Raw genomic sequence first — 23,032 nt, 5'->3', positions numbered from 1 at the left:
CACCACCTGATGATGAGTAAACAATGTGTAGATATTGTATACCATGGAATAGTACTCAGCCATAAATGAAGTGCCAGTACGTGCTTAAACGTGGATTAATCTTGAAAACATAAGTGGGAGCACCCAGACAAAAAAGACATATATTGTATGATTTCATTTATACAAAATTCCAAAATAGGTAAATTTATGTAGTGTTTCCTGGGAATTGGCAGCAACTCTTAATGGATACAAGGTTCCTTTTTAGGATAACGCAAATGCTACAGAATTAGGAGTGATGATAATTACTATCATTAAGTTGTATATATCAAAATGACATCTGGTAGATGAGTTATATATCAATTAAAAAACAAATGAAAATGAAACAGACTTGTCTTCATAAAAAATGACAGTTCTTTCCATGGGTGGCCTGAAGTGAAGATTTCAGTGCATGCTCTTTATGTGACATTCCAGACATTGGTGCATAAAAGGATAAATTTTTCCTTCAGGGAGATAGCAGAAAGAATGAGAGGAATCATAGGGAACATGGACTCTGAGAAAAATTTCAAAGGGAAAAATAATAGAATATTCTACATATTGCACTGCAAGGAAAAACTGCCTCCTGATTCCAGATAAAGTAAAATGAAGAATGGAATGGAATGTCCCTAACATCAGTAAGTGCCAGTTAGATGTTAATTTGCTTTCAGTTCTACTCCACACACTCTTTCATTTATTTCCAGGGTCTCAGATCTGTTACAAAATTCCCCGGTCAATGAGGTACCCCACTGTGATTTGCTACTCAGGCTGTGTGGTTCTGGTCAGTTGGCCTCTCTATATAATTCTCTAAAAGTAGATAATTCTGTGCCACAGTCCCATCAAAGCTCCTTGGATGAATTAATTAACTGAAGTTAATGGTGCAACATTATAATGACAATAATAGCTATTTTATGAAATACTTATAATGTTCTAAACACAAAACATGTCCTCTTATACTTAGGACTACCTTTTAAAGTAAGTACTAGTGTTCTCATTTTATAGGTAAGGAAAACAAGGCACAAAGAAGCTAAGAAGTGTGCTCAAAGGCATAGTACTTGTAAGTGGGGTGGATAGATATGGTATGATCTTGTCTTTTTTTTTTTACTCCTAATCCTATACTTTAATTTCTCCTTGATAAGTATACAGATCTGTTGTCAGATCAAACTGCATTTTAAGTGTAGTTTAACTTTATATTCCTGTGAACTTTGCTAAGTTACATCACTTCTTCCTCTTGTAAAAAGGCAGTGATACATTTGTCATAGATATATTACAGCAGCAACATTATTTTAGGAAAAGTTATTTAACACACATGAGCTTCACAACACTCAGAATAATAGGAGGAATAGTAACATCTATCTCTGAAACTTGTGTGAGGGTTATATGATATAATGTATGAAGACTTAAGTGTACATTTCGGTATCCACTATTTAGTATTCATTTTATTTTCTGATGAGAAGTTAATCATATTGTTACTCCTCTGTACATTTTGAGTGATACGTTTTACCTTGCTGCCTCAAATTTTTTTCTTTCAACAATTTTTTGATAGTCTGGTTAGTTGTAGACCACTTTGCATGTTCAACTCTGAGTTTATTGAGTTTGTACGATCTATAGATAAGTATTATCATCAAACTTGAGAAGTCTGACAGATTTTTCCCATTTCCCTATCTTTCTACCTTCTAGGACAATTACATATTTATTGCTGTGTTTGATGTCCCAAAGTTCTTAAGGCTGTTTTCTTTGTCTTCATTTTTTTTCTCTGTTGTTCAGGTTAGATAATTTATAATTATTAATAGTCAACTTCATTGATATTTTCTTCTGACATTTCAGAATGAATAGTCCCTATAGTGTGTTTTAAATTTCAGTTATTCAATTTAAGACTTCAGAATCTCCACTTGGATTTTTTACAGTTATTCTATTTTGATGAAATCCTTTGTTAGTTGAATCAACAGAATTATACCTTTCTTTAATCATTTAAATGTGTTTATTTTTGTAACATTTTTATAATCATTTTAATGTGTTTTTTAATTCCAACACCCAGAAAGAGCTTCTATTGCCTACATTTTTTCTTGAACATGGCCATACTTTCATCATTTTTTGCATTTTTTTCTCTTTTTTAAAATTGGAAATTTTAGGTTACATTGTAATAAACCTAAATTCTACCTCATGCCCTGAGATTTCCTTCCTGTTAGTGCTGGTGTTTTGGTTTGTGTGTGATTTGCCTGGACCAAATCTGTGTAATCTCCTTCCCCTTCTGGTGTGTAGTCACTAATGTCTTCTCAGGTTTTAAATTCTCATTTATACTTTAAAGTCTGGCTTCCTAGAAATCACCCCATGTAATCATAGCTCACAGACCAGCCAATATTTGGTCAGAGTTTGTACCTGAATACTGTACTTTAAATCGATAAGACTTCTACCCTTTATTGATGCATCTGTGTTTGGGTTGAGGAGTCCACTCAAAGTTCAAGTCAGAGCCAGCATGTACTTTCTTTAGGAATTTTTATGTCTCCTCTGCACTTGTGCCTTCATATTCAGCCAAAGATGTGTGGAGAGACAAGGGCCCTCTCTGGTCTCTACTGAGCAGTTGAAAGGCTTTCCTACTAGCCAGGATTGTCTTAATAGTTTATCAAAGCCCTTTAGGCTTATCTCATTTCCTGGGTCACTCTCAAATTTACTAGTCTGCTAATGTTTTGCATGCCCCAATCAGAAACACAAAGTTAGGTCAGTTGAGCCACCGGCTTTCTCTATTTGATTGTCACAGTTGATTGATAAATGCTGCCGGTGTCACTAAGCATCGATTTTTTTTTTCATGCTTTACTCCAAATCAAGAAAGTCCCCTTGGATAGCAAGGTTACTGGCTCCTGTGACTTTTCCTAATAGACTTAGCAAACTCGTTGGGCTGGGAGTGAAGATGGGAGCATGCTCAAGCAATGTCACCACTTATTTCTACTGTCTTACCTGACATCAAGTACTTTTTCATAAATAAATATTTGCAATTTGTCATATACCTTTGGTAAGTTTTTCAGTCTTGAAATTGTTATTTTCAGCATTTTCGTCAAGTTTTATCACTTATTTTAAGGAAAAGATATGCTAGATTCTTCACTTTACTATTTCAGAAATATTACCTCCATATCTAACCTTTAAATTTATATTTTTACTTTACTAAAATTATTTTAACCAAGGTCATTTTCGCCTAACTTTTAAAACACCTGTTTGACCTATTAATCTTTTTTTATACATGTAAAATGTTATAAATTATAGCTTTTGTCATAGTTACCTGCCAATGTTATTGTTATGAGTATGTGGCATTTTTAATTTTAGTTGGAACATAATAATTGTACTTATTCCTTGGATATAAAATGACATTTCAACATATGTATATAATGTGTAATGATTAAATCAGGGTAATTAGTGTATTCATAAGCATTTATCAATTTCTTTGGACTAGGAAAATTCAAAATCCTCTCTTTTTCACTTTTGAAAAATACAATAAGTTGTTTTGAACTAATTTATCACACCATGCCACATAGAACTCTAGAAGTTAAAACTTTTACCTAATTGTGTTTTTGTGCCCATTACACAGTGTTTCTCTATCCTCTGGATACCGTTAATAGTTTTTATATAGGTCATGTGAGAAATGGCACTATGTTGTGCATATTAGATTAAATAAAATACATTATTACAACAAATTTTACCTGTTCCTTTTCACATTTTTAAAGTGAAAAGTATAAAAAATATAAAAAATTTGATGCATGATTTCCGGTTGTAATTACAGTATAGGCATGTGGAAGTTCTCAAAATATTCACACTGTAATGGAAAGAGAAGAAAAAAATTTGGTGATTAGCTAAATGATAAAATATGTGCATTTTCATATTTCATTGGCATAAATTCAAATTTCTTTTCTGAAACTTATAATGTATGTGCTCTAAATTAAGTGATTTAAACACCAGGACTCAATTTCCTTATTTATAAAATGTGAGAGTAGTGGCAATAATACCTACTTTTCAGAGTTTTTCTGAATATTAAATGAAATAATATTTTGGAACTACTTAGCAGTCATTACTATAATGATAATGCTCAATAACTAACAGATGTTTTGTTGGTGAAGTCAATTTATTGACTTTCATAAGGTTCTTGTCCCTTAGCTTTTAGTATATAAGAGTTTTATGAGGATTCAGGCAAGGGAGAATTAGCTCAAATGAGTTAGACCATGCAAAGTGACAGTAAGCTGCATATTAAGGAAGATTATAAACTAGCCAAGTAGAAGGGCACACAGAACAGTGTCAGGGGCAGTAGGATAAGTTTTTACTGAAATGTATAGAGTCATCAAAGAATCTAATGTTTCTTCCTCTCACAGTGAAATACCCTCTGTGAATATGGGTAAAATACTATAAAAAGTTGCAGATGCCACTAGAAAATTAGGTCCAAAGCAACTGTTATGCTGTTAAAAAAGTGCATGTGCATGTATGTGTATATAAAACATCAGAAGGCTTCTAGGTATCTAAATTTATTATATTCCTCAACTTATACTTTGCCTAAGAGGAAGTCAGGTAAAAAGATCATAATGAGTTTGAATCATCAAGTAAGGAAGACTTTTAAGAAGAAAAGGAAGATAAAAGAGACATTTTGTTAAAGGAAGATTGCAAGAATAAAAGAAACCTAAACATGGTTAAAGATGCTATTTTGAAATTGGCTTTTGCACCATTTTCTGCAGGTCAGATTGCATCTTGGCGTGTCTGTTGCCAAAAAGCCAGCTGAACTGGAAATACAAATACTCACAATTTTAAATCACCCATTGGAAAAAAAAGCAGACAAAATAATGAAAACACTTTAATGCTTATAGATAAGTACTATTTGGGGGATGTTTTAATAAGCAAATGTTTATTTTAGTTGCTTAGAATATTCTCTTGAATTCTAGATACATAAATTTCAACCCACGTTCCCCAGTTGCCATAACAACTTGATGCGTTTGTTCTCTTGTGTCATTTTTTATCACATCAATTTTTAAAAAAAAATTTTTGGTTGCTATGATAACACAGTATAGTTGTTAAATTTATTCTGTTCACATTTTGTTCTACTTGAAACTGGTAATTTGCTTTTATTTTTCTCCAAAGAAGCTTATACTACCGAAGTGTATTAAGTAAAACAGGGTCTAAATTCTAATTCAAGTTTACATTAAAATTTTAATTAGGTGCATTAATTTATGTCAAATGATGTAACCTCTGTGACAAGGAAGATGGTTAGTGATTTTCTAATTCCATTCTGAAGAAAGGAACTAACTTTACTGTACCAAATGAGGGAAATGGGTAGGGTTTTTTTCTTTTTATTGAGTTTATTGGTACATTCTAGGTATACAGTACAGTTACATGCATTACTGGGATCTTGTAGCTTTACATGACAGGTCTTGGTTCTCATTTTTTCCCCTTGTCCCTGCCCTCCCTTCCCCACCTTCTCCCCTCCCCAGGAAATGGGTAGTTTTAGTTGCTGTTGCATCTCCAAATATGACTTCAGTCTCACTTGGAGGAAACTGCTTGATGGTGTCAGGAAACATTCACATCAAAAACTGTCACTTTTGGATCTTTTATTAAATACCTATTTCTCTTCAAAAGTGGAGCTTATTTATTACAACAAATAAAACACTGGCTTAATAGAAATTCCTAACCTATGGATACCTGTTCAAAAAAAAAAAAGGGGGGAAAATCTATTTTTCAAATGTTCTCCCTTATCTAGAATTAAATATTGGGTTATATACAACTATATGTAAATTTGTTTTTCCTATTCAGGTAAGCCCTTATTTCCTCATTTTGATTGTCCTTAATAGTACTTTTATAGTAATTAACTTTATCACTTAAAATTGGTAGTACTCTGGTCTCTTCTTACTCTAAGTATATTATAATTTGTACAGGCTTTGTTGAATATCATGCCAAAGTAGAAGGAAAATAGGCAGAAACTACGGTCAAAGAAACTAGAATAGATTTTAATAATGACTGTGCAACAGCTGGAAGTTTTTTTTTCATTGTTTATTGGTACATTTAGGTATACAATACAGTTACATTCATCATTGGGAACTTATATCCTTACATGATGTGTCTTGGTTCTTATTTTATCCACATTCTCCTGCCCTCCATTCAACCCCTCCACCCCTCCCTATTTACAGAGATTTTGTTTCCATTTTTTCCTTTTCTTATATTTTTCCTTTCCCCTACCCCTCCCACTTCTCCTACACCCCTTTGACCTTTTCTTCCTATTTCACATTATCAATTATACATTTCGATTCTTATTTACACTTTTAGTTTCTAACACCAGGGGAAGTATTCGATATTTATACATCTGTGTCCTATTTATTTCACTTAATATGGCCCCAATACACATCCATTTATCTATAAATGTCTTCAGTTTCTTATTCTTTATGGCTGAGTTGTACTCAATTTTATAGAAAATATCCCACATCTTTTTTTATCCAGTCTCCAGTTGATGGGCAGTTAGGCTGTTTCCAAACTTTAGCTATTACAAACTGTGCTGCTATAAACATGGGTGCATATATATCGCTGCGGTTCTTATAATTCACTTCGAAGTTGTTTTAATCTACTGACTCTTAGCAAACAAGATTCATAAAAAATAAATGAAAATAATTAGCAGATGTTTTGGAAAGAATTCGATGAGATAATGTATTCAAAAGGACCAGAACAGTTCTCAGTACATAAAAGATGCTCAATACATCCTGTCTCTTTTTTTCATTTTCTTCCGTTGAGGGTCAGTGAGAGTAAATGAGAAGCCTGAAACTAGTGGAGCTCCAGCTAAGGTGATGAGCATAGATCTACTTCAATCTCTCCTTGCAACCAGTAATCTAATATTCAGAAGAAAAATGAACACTTTGCTAACTTGAGCTTTTAATTTGGGGTGGAATTGGCCCTGATATCTCAGCCTGCCTAATGAAGTAAATATGTTATGACAGCAGGAAAGGAATGTGTTTGGTGTTATCTTTTATTCTGTGTGCTTGCATTATAACATGGAACAGCCACAGCTAAAGTTTCATATAGTATGATAAATCCTCGTGGCAAAGCCTTTGTATCAGATCTGGAGTCAGATTAGACTTTGCTTGGGCTTCTTGGAAAAAAAAAAAATCCTCTGAGCCCGTTTCCCATACATTTGTAACACATTAATCAAGCCTATTTAGCAACAGTAGATAACACTTGGTGGTTTGTTAATTAGTATTAGAGGTGATAAGTAGAAAATATTTTCAATGAATATTTGCTATTGTTATTGGACTGTTGTGGCTGATGATGTTATCGATCAGGTAGTTAGAATTTTGAGATACAACTTACAGTGCCTCAGAACCAGGGAAGACTTCCAACATAAAAAGGAGGGATTGAGAAGAATATGTGTGCTCAGAGCTGACTCCAGGTGTACCTGTTCTTTGACATAAGAGAGTAAGACAAACGCTTGCTATCCTCAGCTATCTAGGAGTATGAGTACGCTAAATATTGTTAGGCTGGGTCAGAACTGGCTCCGGAAATGAGAATTCTGTGCCTCCAAACTGCAGAAACAAGTATCTTCACTTGAGAGACTCAGGAGGCTGGAACTGACAGTTATTGTGATCCTGTTCCTTCTCAATGCCTAAAGCACTCTTGAGTAATAAGCCAGAGCATTTAGGGAGATGCATCGGCTCTGTGAGGCCACCAGGGTGTCATTTAGAACCTCTCTACTGGAACAATGGAGTCATATAAATTTCAACCCACATTCTCTTGTTGCCATGGTAACTTGATGCACTTGCTTTGAGATGTCTTTTGTGTCTTCTCTTCTTTTTCTTTTTAAATTTTTAGTCATGATTTTTACTTTGCCAGTAATTTCCTAAATGTGGTTCTGGTGGCTTCCTACCCTCCTATCAACCAGTTAAATTTCTGAATATGTTGTCAGGGAGGGATTTGCACCTAAAAATAATAACTGAATATGTGTGTTCATGCAGGCATAGTGCAAGCCAGTCTCCCCCCACTCCATCTCCCTCTCTCTCTCCCCCCCCACATGCCTGCATACCTGTGTGTCTTGCACCACATGCTCATGCGGAGGCAGATAATTATATTCAGAAACATATAAATTTCTAAAGCTATTCAATGTATTTTGACACACTGTTTGTGTCTTAAATAAAGTTACAGAGTAAATACCTAAATTCTACAACTACTTGATTATATGTTCTTAGTTGCAATATAGAGTCTGAAGCATGTAATTTTCATTGCATTCTTTCTCCACTAGATCACTTTAAACATATTTAGATTGTGAAGACAATTGTAAAGAAAAGAAGACTCACTGGTTTGCATTCAGATTCTATCACTACTTAGCTCCATGACCTTGGGCAAGTTAATCAATCTGAGCCTCATATTACAATGGTTGAGAGTTCTCATGTAAGATATTTGTGAATGATAAATTGAGATAATATATGTAGATTACTTAGAATAAGCAAGTCTTACAATATGTCTGAGGAACTTACAAACAAACATACAAACTAACAAAATGCATTACAATAAAATTTATTTCCATTCCACTCATTGGAGGCATAGATATTTTGTTCATTAGCATATCCATGCCCATTTGACAAAGGTGAGGAAAATCTGAAAATACAAGAGTAGAATTGTATATAGTCTCTTTGCCTGGATCCACATGGTTAAAGAACTGACTGTGAAGAAGGTGTTTCCTCCAAAGGAAGATGACCTCTTGTTACATTCTTTTAGGACCCTTTCTCTGGGGCCAAGCCTGTTTTAAAACATCAAACTAATAGCAAGGACATTTACAAATTGTTCTATCTACTGGAAAATAATAGTCACCACCGTAACAAACTTCCCCTTTCATGTAGGAAGTGGCTGAGGTACAAATACATTCCAAATATAAAAATGTGTTTAATGAGGAGCAACAGGGGTGCTGGAATACATTAGGCACATGGGCAAAGGGTTAGTGCCAACTTGTGAGTGGTATTATTATTGTGCATTTGTGTGCTGTGTTGACAGGGAAAAAAATAATAAGGAGACAGAAACAAAATTAAATTTTTAAAAGAGAACTGTAATTATATGATACGACACCTGCTCGCTGAAAGTATTGGGGCTTTCAGAGAGGAAGTTACAGAAAATTAAATAAAGTGGAAAGAGATTGCAGAGAAAATTCTTAAAAGAATAATTTCTGTTACAGTGATATGAAATATATTCTCAAATAACATGAAAAGTAAACGTGAAAGAAGATAATTATTTTTCTTTAGTGCCAGTAAAATGGAATTTCTTGGCAAAATAAAATCATTGACTAATGTTCAATAACTTCATATTATTGAATATTATCAAATCATAAACATTGACAGGTTTATTACCCAAACAATGTTTCCTTGAATAATTGAAGAATTATCTACTTGATTATAATTCGGAAAGAAGATAGATTTTATAATTCAGTTAAATCAGCATACAATACTGGTCGTGTGTTTTGGTCACTAAATAATTTTGGATATGACAAGTTATTGGGCTCTACTTTCCTTATGTGAGTACAGAAACTGAATTCCAGTCTAGGTTCTGCTATCAAACTTGTTAAAAACGTGAACAAGTATTTTTGCTTCAGTGAGTCTTTATATAAAGTGAGGGAGTTGGTCTCCAGGTGACAAAATCCTTAAATGTATTTGTAGTTCTGACATTTCCTGGGCTTTGTGTTCTAGTTAGTGCTGATAGTTTACTGTAGTTCTATAGCTACAGCCTTTATTTTCTTATTTCTTTTGGAGCCACAGATTAAACTGGATTCCAAAGTCAGATCCTGAAGGTAACACTGGATGGCAGCTTTTAAGGATTTCAGCTCTTTGCTGGATAATCTGGAAAGTATGCACTTTATCTGCCCCTAGGCTGTAAGATAACACAGCATCTCCAGTTCTCTAACTTCTACTCTGTTTTAGTCTCCTGGAGAATTTTATGGTTCTCTTCAAACGTTAATTCAGAATGTACTTTTTGACAACCACTATACAAGAGAATTTTAAAAAATGCTTAATAAAATAACCTACAGTATTATTCTGGATAGAAAATACTAAAATATTCACTATAAAGGACAAAATAAGTGCTACTTATGATCTTATTATCCAGAGGTAATCATAACTATATTTTGGTGAAATTTGTCTTTATATTTAGCCTTCTGTATACACAATTTATGTATTCATGGATTCAGCCAAACATAAACCAAAAATATTTTTCAAAAATTGTAGCTGTATAGATGTTTTTCTGGTTGCTATTCCTAAAACAATATAGTAGAAAATTCCATATTGGTATAACAGCATTTACATCGTATTGGGTTATATATATAGTCTATAGAGCACAGGAATGTATTAGGCTACATACAAACACTATGCCATTTTACATAAGGGATTTGAACATTTGTGGTTTTTGTACCCATGAACCAGTGCCCTGTGCATAATGAGGGATAACTATAGTTATGTGTTTGTTTTCTTTTTGTCAAATTTTGGATATCAGTAGTATATATGTTTCATAATTTATTTTCACTTGAAGTAGTTTTCCTGATATTTTTATATGCGTATAGATACTTCTGTAGCATAATCATTAACTGATATATAGCTTTTTATTTGTATGGCTATATAGTCATAGTCAAGTGGAATGGAGTAGTTGACTGGAATGAGACTATCTAGGTGTAAATGACAGACCAAGTTCTTACTGAATGTGTCCTGCGATTTACTTGACTTCTATAAGCCTCACTTTTCTTATCTGTTATGGGAGTACGATAATATTATAGACCTCACTGAGTTAGTCTTTGTGAAGCATATACAGAGTAGACAGTTGAATATATTAACTACAAATGAACCTTGATTTTGTCTAGTCTGATGTCTATTTTTAATAGCCATCCTTATATCAGCTTTCTGCCACCTATTTTTACCTCCCTTTGTACTGAAACATTTTTATAGTTATTTCTTTTCTTTGGAATTTTTTGATTGGCTTTCAATTCTTTCACTAGTTATATTTTCTCGTGTACTTAATAATTTCTAAGTTACTCTAAGAAATTTATAGTTATTAAGTGGTCTATTTTTCCATTAAAAGAGGAATGGATAAAGAAAGTGATATCTAGTACTACTCTGCCATGAAGAATAAACATGAGTCATTTATAGGAAAATGGATATACCTTGATATCATAATGTTGAGTGAAAAAAATCAGATAAATGTCACATAGTTTCTCTTATATGAAAAATTCAAAATATGAATAAATTATAGAGCAAAATAAAACAAATAGGAAACAGGGAGATAGATCTTTTACAGATGGGAAAGGGACCAAGAGATTCAGGGGGTGAGGGGATTAAAAAAAGAATATAAGATGTGTCATGTACATGTACCAGCTATACACAATGAATGTAATCATTATTGAACACAAATGTACTAAAAAAATAAGAAAAGAGAAAAAAGAAAGAGTAATTTTCAGTCATGGCAAGGACTTGATTATATCTTGTATTTTAATAACTCCTTGAACACTCCAATTTCCCAACTTTTTACTGTTATTTGAACATAAAAATTGACTTTTATTTAAAATCAGTGGCTTATTTAATTTAGAATGCACTTTTTTAGTTTCTGTGCTCACCAGTAATTCATGAACTATACTTAGATATTTCTGTTTATTCTTCCTTTTGAAGTACCTTCTTTAATAATTATTTTTTGTAAGAGTTGTGTTTGTTAAATTATTATAATATTAGTGTGGTTATTCTCTATCTTTTGCAAGAGAGCATATGTAAACTTTTAGAGCAGCAGTTATTTTTTCTTAGCACTGTGAATCTGTACTCTGTTGCCTTTTGGACTATGTTATTGGTGAAGAAAACCTGCTTTTTTTTTGTATTTTTTGTATATGTTTTTCCTTTTGCAGCTCTCAGGATTTCCTCTCCTGATGATTTTCAGTTCTACTACCCGGTATCTGAGGGCATATGTAGTTTTATTTATGTCAATTCTTATAAAATTTTTATATCAAAAGACCAATATCTCTTTTGTTTGGCAAATTTTTCAGCTATATTTATTCATATAGTCTACTCATTATTGTCCTCATCTTCCTTTTATGATACTCTGAGAAGACAAAGATTGGATCGTCTCACCCTACCATTTAGGTCTTTCATTGTTCTGAAGAGGATTCCTAGTAATCTTCCCAATATTTTTTATGTATTTAGTACATGGTTTATAACATTACCAACTTTTGATAATTTGTTTCAATGACTTTCTATATTCCATTTTTAATGAGCTCTCTGTTTTCTAATATGATTTATTATTTGAGCTTTAAATTTAACATTATATCTTTTTTCTTTTCCTTGAATATCTTGTGTTTATTTAAAAACTTTTCTATACTCTTCTGTATATCTACATTGGTAATATTTCACATCCTGGTTACTGATTTTATTTATAGCCTCTAGTATAATATTCTTTCAAGTGGTTTGGAATTTTAAATATGTAGGCTCATTCTAGAAGCTCTTCATTTAGAAATGATTAAAAGCGGGGCCGGGGATTAGCTCAGTGGTTTGGTGGCCTGCCTTGCCAGCACAAGGACCCGAGTTCAATCCTCAGTACCAAAAACAAAAAACAAAACAGAAATGATTAAAAGCAAAGTTACAAGAGTAGTAAAAAATTATCAGTATGATTTTCACCCAGATTTTAAAAGTTAGCATTACGGTAGATTCGAGTTGTCATTCTCCTTAGGTAAAGATGTATGGATACATTTTTGTGCATAAGTTGATCAAAAGAGGTATGAGCAGATATTCTGGCCTTCTGCCCTAAATATTTGTGTGTGTTTTCTAAAATCAAGGCTATTCTTTTGTATAACCAACATGAAATTTTCAAAATCAGGAAATTGACATTGACATAATATTATTTGTTCCACAGATCTTATTCAAATTCCATTAATTGTTCTGCTAAAAATTGTCCCAGCAAAAAGAGAAAAAAATCTTTTCTGATCCAGGGTCTGATCTTGTACCACACATTACCTTTAGCTCTCATGTTCCTTTCGTCACCTTTAGGATATTTTTCAATATCCTTTGTCTTTCGAGACCATGACATTTTTTTCAAGAATACAAGACATTTATTTTATAGAATGGCCTTCAATTTTTGTCCTGATATTTCCTGGTGATGAAATTCAGTTTATGTACTTTTGGTAGAAGTACTACAAAAGGGATATGTGCTTCTCAATACATGATTTAAGAAATATCTGTCCAGTTAATGATCGTGCTATAGTTCTTTTGGTTAAGGTGTCGTCCAGATTACCCACCATAAAGTTACTACTTTAGTTTAGTAATTTTTAAGAATTTCATAGAAGATAGTTTTAATTTAGGTAAATTTTCTCTGTTTCAATGACTAATTTTAGCATTCATTGATGATTTTTGCCCAAAGAAATCACTGCATTCCAGTTTCCCATTGATAATTTTCCGATTCCTTCATTTCTTCACTTATAAGTTGGCATTCTCTTATAAAGAAGAGCCATTTTTTCTCTCCCATGTTTTAGAATTCATTATGTTTAACTTTTTTAAATTTTAACTATATTTTTGGTATTGTTCAGGTATTGTTTTGGTATTGTTAGATACCTCAAAGGACGGTATGTTGGCATGCTGAATATTTGAATGGAAGGAAGAAGTACCTCAGAAGAAAGGTTTCTTTGGCCTTTTTTAATTTCCTTTCTCTTGCCTTTTGTACCTAAGGTGAATCTTTTTTTTGAGACAGGGTCTCACTTATGTAGTTCATACTGCTCTGGTACTCACTGTGTAGCCCAGGCTGGTCTCAAACTCACAGCAATCCTCCTACCTCAGCCTCCCGAGTGCTGGGATTCCAGGCATGTACCCGGCACCTAAGGTGAATTTTAGAAATAGAACTTTTCTCCTATAAGGCAAGCTATAAAACTTGGGATGTCACTCTCTGACCTCTTTTCTTTCTTCCTGAATGTCCTTATGTGGCAAGTATTCTGGAGCAGAAAAGAAATGACTTATAGGGAGGTAGAAAAGAATCTGAACATTGTTCCAGAAATGAATTTGGGAGTATTGCTTCCCTTTCAATTTCATTAAAGAGTTTGAGAAGTAGTGGCATTAGCTCTTCCCTAATTTTCTTGTAGAATGCAGCAGTGAAGCAGTCAGGACCTGGGCTTTTCTTTGTTGGTAAATTTTAAATTATATTTTCAATTTCACTGATTGAAATTGGGGTGTTTACAATTTTATATGTAACTACAGTGTGGGAAAAATTTTTACCAGCTGCTCCTCAAAGGACTTCTATCTAGAATATATAAAGAACTCAAAAAAATCAGATCCCCCCTAATTTAAAGAGCCAGTTCAAAAATGGACATGTGAAATGAACAGACATTTCTCAGACAAAGAAGTAAAAGCAGCAGAGAAACATATGAAGAAATGTTCAACATCATTAGTCATTTGAGAGATGCAGATGAAAACAATTGGCTTGTGGGGAGAAAGGAAACCTCCATTGTTGGTGGGAGTGCAGACTGGTGCAACCACTGTGGCAATTAATTCGGAGATACCTCGAAAACTAGTGTTAGAGGTCCCATTTGACCCACCTATTTCCCTGCTGAATATCTTCCTAAAAGAATTAAAGGAATCATACTACAGTGATATATCCACACCCATGTTTATAGCGGTGCAGTTTGTAATAGCTAAAATTTGGAAACAGCCTAATTGCCCATCAACTGGAGACTGGACAAAGATTTTTTTTAATGAAATGGAGTACTACTCAGCCATAAAGAATGAGAAAAAACTAGAGTCATTCATAGGAAAATGGATGCATATTGAGGCCATACTGTTAAGTGAAATAAATAGGACACATGTGTTAATACCAAATAGTTTCTCTGGTGTGAAGAACTAAAAGTGTAAATAAGAATCAAAATATATAATGGATAATGTGAAAAAGGGGAGGAGGAAGTGGAAGGAGTATAGAAAAGGTAAGGAAGGAATGAAAAAATATGAGAAGAGGAAAAAAAGGAAACAAAGTCTGTAAATAGGGAGGGGTGGAGGGATTGAAGGGAAGTCAGGGGAATGGGGAAAAAATAAGAAGTAAGACATTTCAGGTAAAGGTACAAATCCTCAAAGGTGAATATCATCCTATTATATACTTAGAATGTACCAATAAACTTAATTAAAAAAAAGAATCTGAACAAACGTTGCTGATGTTCCCCAACTTATCATTAGATCATACTTCTTTTGTGAATTTTATGTATCTCATACTGTCTACTTCGTCAAACAAATTTATCTAAATATACTGTTTTCCTTTTGTCTTTAGACCTTCATTTCCTGTGAAGTCTTTCTTGCCACACACAAGATTTACTGAATACATTTGTATATTTTGTCCTACTAACCCGTTTTTGTCACATTATTTTTAGGCTTAGCCAAAAAGTCTTAAGAGAATGAATGAATAAATTTTCTTTCTCTGTGCCACAAAAGGGGAGATATACACATATGTTTTTAATTTCCCTTCCTTTATTACATGAGAAACAGCATATTACAGATATTTTTCAGCAACTAGCTTACTTTTTCACTTTAACAGTAAATTCTGAAAAATTATGTCTATATTAGTTCATAGAAATTTTTTTTTATCATTTGAACACTTGCATAGTAATCATGCAAAATTTTTAAAGATTTGGAATGACAGGGAATTTTACCATCATGGAATTCTTGTATTGAATAAGCCCAATTATGAACAGCTCCAAAGCTAGAAATGTATGTGAAAAAATACACAGTATTATTTATCCCATTTCTTCAACATTGTAAAGCCGGAAGTTATTCCAAATTGCATTGAAAATGAAGTGCACATATGAAATGATGAATAAATAAGGACAATACATCTGTGGTATCTTTACTTTTAAAACATTTTTCCATTTTTACTCCTCGAATTCTTCCCCATCATAGTTCATCCTGTTCAATACCTTGCAACAAATAAATATTTGTTTCATTAACAAATAAGAAGAGAGCCTTCCTTTCTTGTTCCTTCTGTTCTTCCAGATCACCAAGGTCAGTCTTTATTTTAACAGGGCCAGTGCTACCACACAGGGTGGGTCAGTACACAGGAAGGAGTCTTCCTAAACTAAAACCAGAAAAGTGGCTTGGGAGTGATGCTTATACTGTAGCTTGTAGGCCTGTTTCAGTGAGAGTCAGTAAATATAAATAAGCTGAGAAGCTCTTGATGACCGGTTCTCCCTTTCGTGAGCTCTTAAGTTCAGCCTACTTTTGATTTTCCCAGGCAGCTTTTCAAGGAATCTTGAGGATTTTTTTCACCAGGGTGAAACTAATGAAGTTCCTATTCTCTTGGCAGTGGAAAGCTACTCAGTTTAAACCCATCAGCTGTTCATAATGCTAAAATAGTCTTTAAGGCAGAAGCATGGGTTTGAAGTGAAATGTAGGGGAAAAAAGGATGTTTTCCATCACCCATCACAAGGTGCATGGCTGAGAGCCCTATAATAAAAGTCAGATTAATAAGAGAAAAAACATACAGTTTTATTCAATATACACTTTATGCGATACAGATACGAAGAGCCAAAGAAATAGGAAAACTTGGATATTTTTGTGCTAAGTTTGATGAAGAGCAGACAGGCAAGCAGCAGTATGATTGGACAAAGGTGACATGATATAAACAGATGGGTGGGATCTTAGCAAGGATTTTTTTCCCCCTTGGTTCTTAGCATGAGTGAGTCCATTCTGGTTTGGTCTGGCTGCTGGAGCCTAATGTAGGAGCTATGAGAAAATAACGTTCTGTAGATTTTGTTTCACACTGTCAGCATTTAAAAATCAAAGAATTTCAGAAGGATGTTGTGGTGCATGCCCATAATCCTGGTACTCTGGGTTGATGCAGTAGGAAGATTGCAAGTTTGAGCCCAGCTTGGGCAACTCAGTAAGACCCTGTCTCAACATGAAGAATAAACAGCTGAGGGATGTAGTTCAGTACAAAGGTGCTGCGTTCAGTCTCCAGTAATGCAAAAACAAAAGAAATCAAAGTATTTCGCTTAATAGTCCAGCTTTCCAAGTTCTTTTGAAAATTCCAAAAATCTGGTAACACCAACTTTCAGTTTCTTCTTTATAACAAATGCCTGGAAGTGCCTATTAGGTGAGGCCAGTTTTGGCGAACCTATGGCTGGTGGGCTTCAGCAGGCTGTAAAACTCACTGAAAGTTTTTAAAACATTAGCCATCACTGGGTGGGGCATTCACTTTCCATTTTGCCGTAGAATGTCTTTTCCTATGTCTTATGCCTGGTTTCTCTGATGCAGTTTAACATTTTATCATCTAGATTAATTGTGTTCAAATTAGCATATATCAGAATTACCTCAAAGGCTTGAAAGAAACAGACTATGGGCTGCATCCCAATGGTTTCAGATTCAGTAGGGACAAAAATTTATATTTATAACAAAGCTCCAGTTGCTGCTGATACTGTTGGTTTGAGGCCTCATATCTAAATGTTTGTTGGGAGTAAGGAGGTGGCTCATTTTACTGTACTGGTTAAGTGCATAAATTTTTGTTCAGACAAAACTAGATCCTATTTTCCCACCCAGGAATGATAATTCCTACTTTATAGTTTAAAAAAAATACAAGTGAGATAATACATATAAAATATGTATCAGTATTCTTGAACTAAGGCCTAACTTATGAAAATTTTCATTTAATGTTGTGCTGTTGTTACTAGTATTATGACTGTTGTGTCTTTAAAATTTTTTTTTCTGAGGAATCAAATAGATAGATTGCTAGTTTTGGAACAAGAGTGATCAAGGGTTTTTTTTGTTGGTGGTATAAAAGAATAAGGTAATCACTGTAGAGGAAAATTACTATTCCCATGACAGCAAAACTGATGCCAAGTTATTAGGAGTAGGAATAATGGCAGGGACATAAAAGCATGAAAGTCAAGTTATTGAGATTGACTGCTTTGTATGTGTTTAGAAAGTATATATGGTATGCCATCTGGTATGAGGGAGGAAAGTCATAAATTCTGTTGGGGGTCAGGATACATCACCCGCAAATGTGACTAGAGGAGACCATAATGTCATCCCCAAATATTTCTCTTTGGCATGTTTATTATTTCAAATTGTTTATTTTGAGAAACTGCAGGCAGTGAGTAGCTTTGAAAAACTCTTCTTAAAAAGAAAATTTACATCTATAAAGGAAATTTTCATCAGTAAAGGCATATTTATCAAAAAGGGGGTTAATCTGAGAAGTCTTTTGTCAGTTGAGGAACTTTTATCTGCCTGACAAGGCAACTTTTATTCGCCATAAATTTTCTCTCCTTACTCTCCATAATTCTGCTCCAGTAGCCACAGAAACCCCAAAGCCCCATTGCTTCCTGTAGCTATATAAGCTTGAATAATCAGTTTCTTCTTTGAGTCTAACAGTTTTGTGGGACTCCTGCAGTAATAGGTACATAATTAAAACAGCTCTACTCCTACTAATCTGCCTTGTGTCAGTTTAATTTATAGTTTAGCCAAAGATTCTAACAGAGTAAAGAGAAGTCATTGTTTCTTTCTCTTATAATCCAAAACATTCACCCTAGCTGTGAGATGGTTGATAAGGAAGAAGAAAACTCAATGCAGTAGTGGCATTATCTCCATATTTCCTGTGATAATAAATAGCATTTAAGTTTGCTCCAATCCATGAAGCTAGTAAGTGAAAATAAAAGATACTAATTAATTTATTTCTTGAGTAAAATCCATGCTGATTCCCTTCAAGCTCATGTTATTTACTATTAAACTGAATACTCCAGTTTGTCTGGATAATCTCTCCTGTCTTTAGCATTATTTCAAAACCTTATTTTTCAGGAAGTCTCCCTTGTTTGCATGGGAGACACTTTTCCCATGCTTTATGTCTATTATTATTATTAAACCATAGCATTCTAACTTACTATTTATACATTTTTCTGTCTCATTAATGTTCCTTGAGGGACAGGTAGTACATATCGATGTTTTCATGTCGACATAGATCAATAAATATTTGTTTTATGAAAAAATATTTAAATATGTAAAGAATGGATGCATAGATAGATAAACAAATAAACAATGAAGATGTAATAGCTTTGCCCCGGTTAAAGGAGAATGCAAAATTCAACCTGGGAACATCATTCTGGAGAATCACAAGATCTCCATCGCTCAGTGTTCAGTTTTGAGAATAGCCTGGTAGCAAAATAATGGATTTGTATAAAAAAAGGGTATATAGAAGATGAGTCCAACTCTCAAAGAATGCTTTAAGTAGAGGCTACTTCCCTTTTCCAGAAGTTCCAATTGAACTCCACCAACTTACAAAGAATTGTAGCTCATGGTTGTCATTAATGCTATGGACCAAAGGTAAAGAACATCCCATAGCTTATATCTAACATAGTCTATTGGCTTGAGCCTCTTTTAAGGATACTGCATTTGGATGGGATTAGCTAATATAAAGGACTGAGTAAAATATCCAAGTGAGAGAATCCTCTTTCCAGTATTCATAGAATTCAGTAAGATTCTGGTCCTCCTTTTTGGTGGCTGAGGTTTAAAAGACAACAGTTTTTTTTTTTTACTACTCCAGGAGTGAGTTTATCCACATAGCACTTCAGATTTTCAGAGTTTAGCCCTTACCCCCTTGCTAATATTGATAATAAGATATTATCTATACAGTAACAGCTTTGGACATCAAGACATAGACTTAAATAATAAATCTTTACAGTAAGTGACAGGGTGCTTAGGTACTGAGGAAATACTGAAAAAATTGGGGACTTTGTTATATGAATGCACATATTCTTGCCTTGGCAACTTAAGTGCCAGTGAGATAGAAAAGGTATTAGACAAATAAAATTCCAAGTGCTGTCAGTATAGTGGATTTAATTGCAGTTACAATGTCTGGAGTTGGTAAGGGTATAGGATCAACAAATGAATACCCTAAGCAATACTCTATTGTAAATCTCTAACTCCTATTAGCATTTTTACTAGCCATACTTGGCTGTTGTTTGAGATATTGTATCTTATACTATCTTTGCTGGCTTTAATTCCTTAAACAAGACTATAAGGTTCTCCCTTATTTATACTGGACTACCTGAGGAAAAAATGGGTCAAGAATTGGGGAGTGATTTACCAGTTCTCTTAGCATTTCTCTGCACGTATCTCTTCTTGATCAGGTGAATCCTCTTTGGACTTTACAGTCATTTACAGTAAAATATTAATATCAATTATACATTCAGCAGTTAAAGCCACAAAATAGTGGTACATTGAATGGCCCCGTAGAGCCTCATATACAAGGTCACCTGAGCTTTTCTACAGTGAATCATGCTCAAGCCTTGTGAGCTGAATCCTGGTGCCCTAAAGGCCTGCTTCATAAGCCCAACCCATGGGACCAAGCTGAGTGCAATGTGAGTAGCAGTATCCAATAAGGCCAGAAGAGTTTATGGCCTTTCTCTCCCATAAGTTCTTTAGTATCTTTGGTTGGGTATGTATGACCATGCTTTGCTTTAGGCAAACTTTGGTTCCACTTTTAATTATCTTTTCCTTTTAAAGCATCTCAGTTTTGTAAAGAGAAGAAAAGAGGGATCATGAAACATGGAGGGCAAGATAGCTATGAGGTTGTAAGCAAAGCACATTTACTTAGGCTTTCAGCCTAACAAAATGGACTTCTAATTGCCAATTTATAGGATGCTAAATTACACCCTTCTTTGGGTTTAAAAATGAAAAAAGTAAATCAGAGCCACTAATCTGATCATATAACTCACAGTGAAGGCCTATTTTCTGATGACACTCAGCAGAAGGAAGGTACAGACTGAACCTGCGCTTTCACCCTTGCCGCCCGAATTATCTCTATGCCAAGCATAGCAGCAGATATGCCACTTTCCCAATGAGCAGTATAGTAAAGAAACAGAGATTCTGCTTGAAGACTACTTAATTACCACCAGAGAGTGAAAACAAAATGAACTCTCTGTTTCACACATAATGGCTAACCTGGGCACCTTCATCTGATTGAGCCCACCATTCCTTGTAGCCAGACTAGAGTTCTTTGGTCTTTCTATGTATCCATTTATTCATCTAATTTAATCATTTATATTTTCTTCATTAAACAAATGTTTATACCTGGATATAGAGAAACAATAATGCATTCACTTTGTCTTCCAAGTAACACTAACAAGGCAGAGAAAAATCTATCAATACATATTTTATAACAATGTGTTAATGGCAGTGAGAGGTGTAAACTCTGGGAGGAGAGAAGAGAAGCATCTACAACATATTGGAATCAGAAAAAGTTTGGTTTCAGTTAATAGTGGCTGCAAATTTCTCTCCTTTTACAACTAGTGCAGATCCTTGTTTTTATGGCTATTGCCAGAAAGGAAATGAAAATTTTTTGCCTAAGGTAAGTCTTAGGAGGTGAAGATGACTGGTAGATTGGTAAGAAAGTCCTCCCACCTCTGAAAGACTTAGTAGAAAGCAGTTGGAAGTTGTTTTCGAGTATATTTCATAGCATTTAACCTGAAACCCCTTCACATATTTCTCATTAACAAGTATTAAAGCAGAGTACCATTATTTTATAGTTGAACCTAAAATGTGGTTAACATCTTTGTTACCAGTTTTTAAGGATGTTCTACAAATCCTTTTCATCATCCCACAAGTCCCTGATCCTTTCTCTTTTAGAAATTCATGACTGTCATTCTCTTCTTGCCACTGTCAAGAACTGAAAAAGGTCTAAGATTTTATTTTTGGAAACTAAGAAGTTAGGAAATCACAGTTTCATAAAGCTGCCAGAAGACTTCTAGGACAAAGGACTTGAGTACTTTTATTAATAACAGTAACCCGATTATCAACATTTCCAGTACATTTCTCAAGCCCTTTTTTCTACAGGGCCATGCAAAGATGGCTAAATAAACATACGTGCAGTGGATTCTTTTAGAGGTTGTGTTCTCTCATTTGAGAGAACACATATCTTTTATAAGGGTCCGTAAGCTAAACTATCCTTCATTATGGAAGTAGACATTATTTCAATCATTCAAAGTTGCAATTATTTTTAAAAAATCTCTGAAAAAATACTTCAGCACGAAGGCAGTCAGTGTCTCTATGATGAGAGCTCTAATAGTTACCATAAAGTAGAAATTCCCACAGCATGGGACTTTACATAAGATGAAATCAAAACTTCTATCATCATCTTCTTATTAACCATACTCAGCTTTTACCAGATCATCAGTTTACTTTAGAAGAGTCCAATTTCAACACTCCCTGGTGAAAAGCTTTGAAAGTTAAAAACTTGCCTTTGGATAACTGTCCCATTTTATGTTTTCTCTTTGGGAGCAATGTAAAAATGGGTTAAGCCATACATTCATATTCCAAAATGGACATAAGCGACATCTAGTAATATATATTCAGGTCTTAGGTAAAGTAATATACATGTTAAAAGTTTGAAAAACACTAAATTGCATTGAAGAGTAAGTAAGAACTATTTGATTTTTAACCCTTTTTTTAGTTTGCAGGTTGCAGTGGACTGAAGGAAAAGGTTTCCTGTATTGAGAAAAATAAAGAAAATCAGTGTTTTGAGATTGAAACTGATGAGAAGACAAGTGTAAGTGTTAATGTGTTTTCTTTGTTTCTGTGTTTAATGGGCGAGATGTCTTGTTCTCAGTAGATATTATTTCTACTAGTGTTCAGATTAAGGAATTATGTAACCTGATTTGACCTGGCCCAGCATATTGGGTTCTTCTGCTACTGAGCTGATGATGATTGTGTATCATTTTGAGCCAATATGATTTTCATTTGGAATTTTTGTTTTGGCATATAGTTTTAAGTTGCCAGTGATCACTTCAACATTTTGTAAACTAATTTACTTCTCTTTTGAAAAGTGTTTTTGCTTAACATAGTAGTTTTTATTTAAACTATTTGAGACAGTTATAAAATGCTAAATGCGCTCCCAGGAAGGGAAATTGTCTAATTTGGCAAGAATACTGTTTTCCTCCAGAAGAGGAGAGGGAGAATGGATGTCCCTGCTGGACTCATGCATCCTTAGAAAACAATTTTTTGTACTTCCTGGCTGTCCACAAAGATATTTGTATGTTTGCTTCCTG

The 23,032-nt window shown here is 34.0% G+C and overlaps 1 protein-coding gene across 1 annotated transcript in view; it reads left to right on the top strand.

Moving 5' to 3' along the window:
• Dlg2 (discs large MAGUK scaffold protein 2) overlaps positions 1 to 23,032 on the top strand; it is a 1,815,033-nt gene that overhangs the window by 378,535 nt on the left and 1,413,466 nt on the right. The window contains exon 4 of the mRNA XM_033763940.1: positions 22,438 to 22,533. Within this exon, the coding sequence (XP_033619831.1) occupies positions 22,438 to 22,533 (96 nt within the window). The remainder of the gene's footprint in view (positions 1 to 22,437; positions 22,534 to 23,032) is intronic.

Source organism: Fukomys damarensis, unplaced genomic scaffold (genome assembly GCF_012274545.1).
Source record: "Fukomys damarensis isolate Sample0158 unplaced genomic scaffold, DMR_v1.0_HiC HiC_scaffold_16, whole genome shotgun sequence".
Classification (NCBI taxonomy): domain Eukaryota; kingdom Metazoa; phylum Chordata; class Mammalia; order Rodentia; family Bathyergidae; genus Fukomys; species Fukomys damarensis.
Note: the sequence above shows the minus strand (reverse complement) of the source record. Positions and strands in the feature narration are given on the sequence as shown.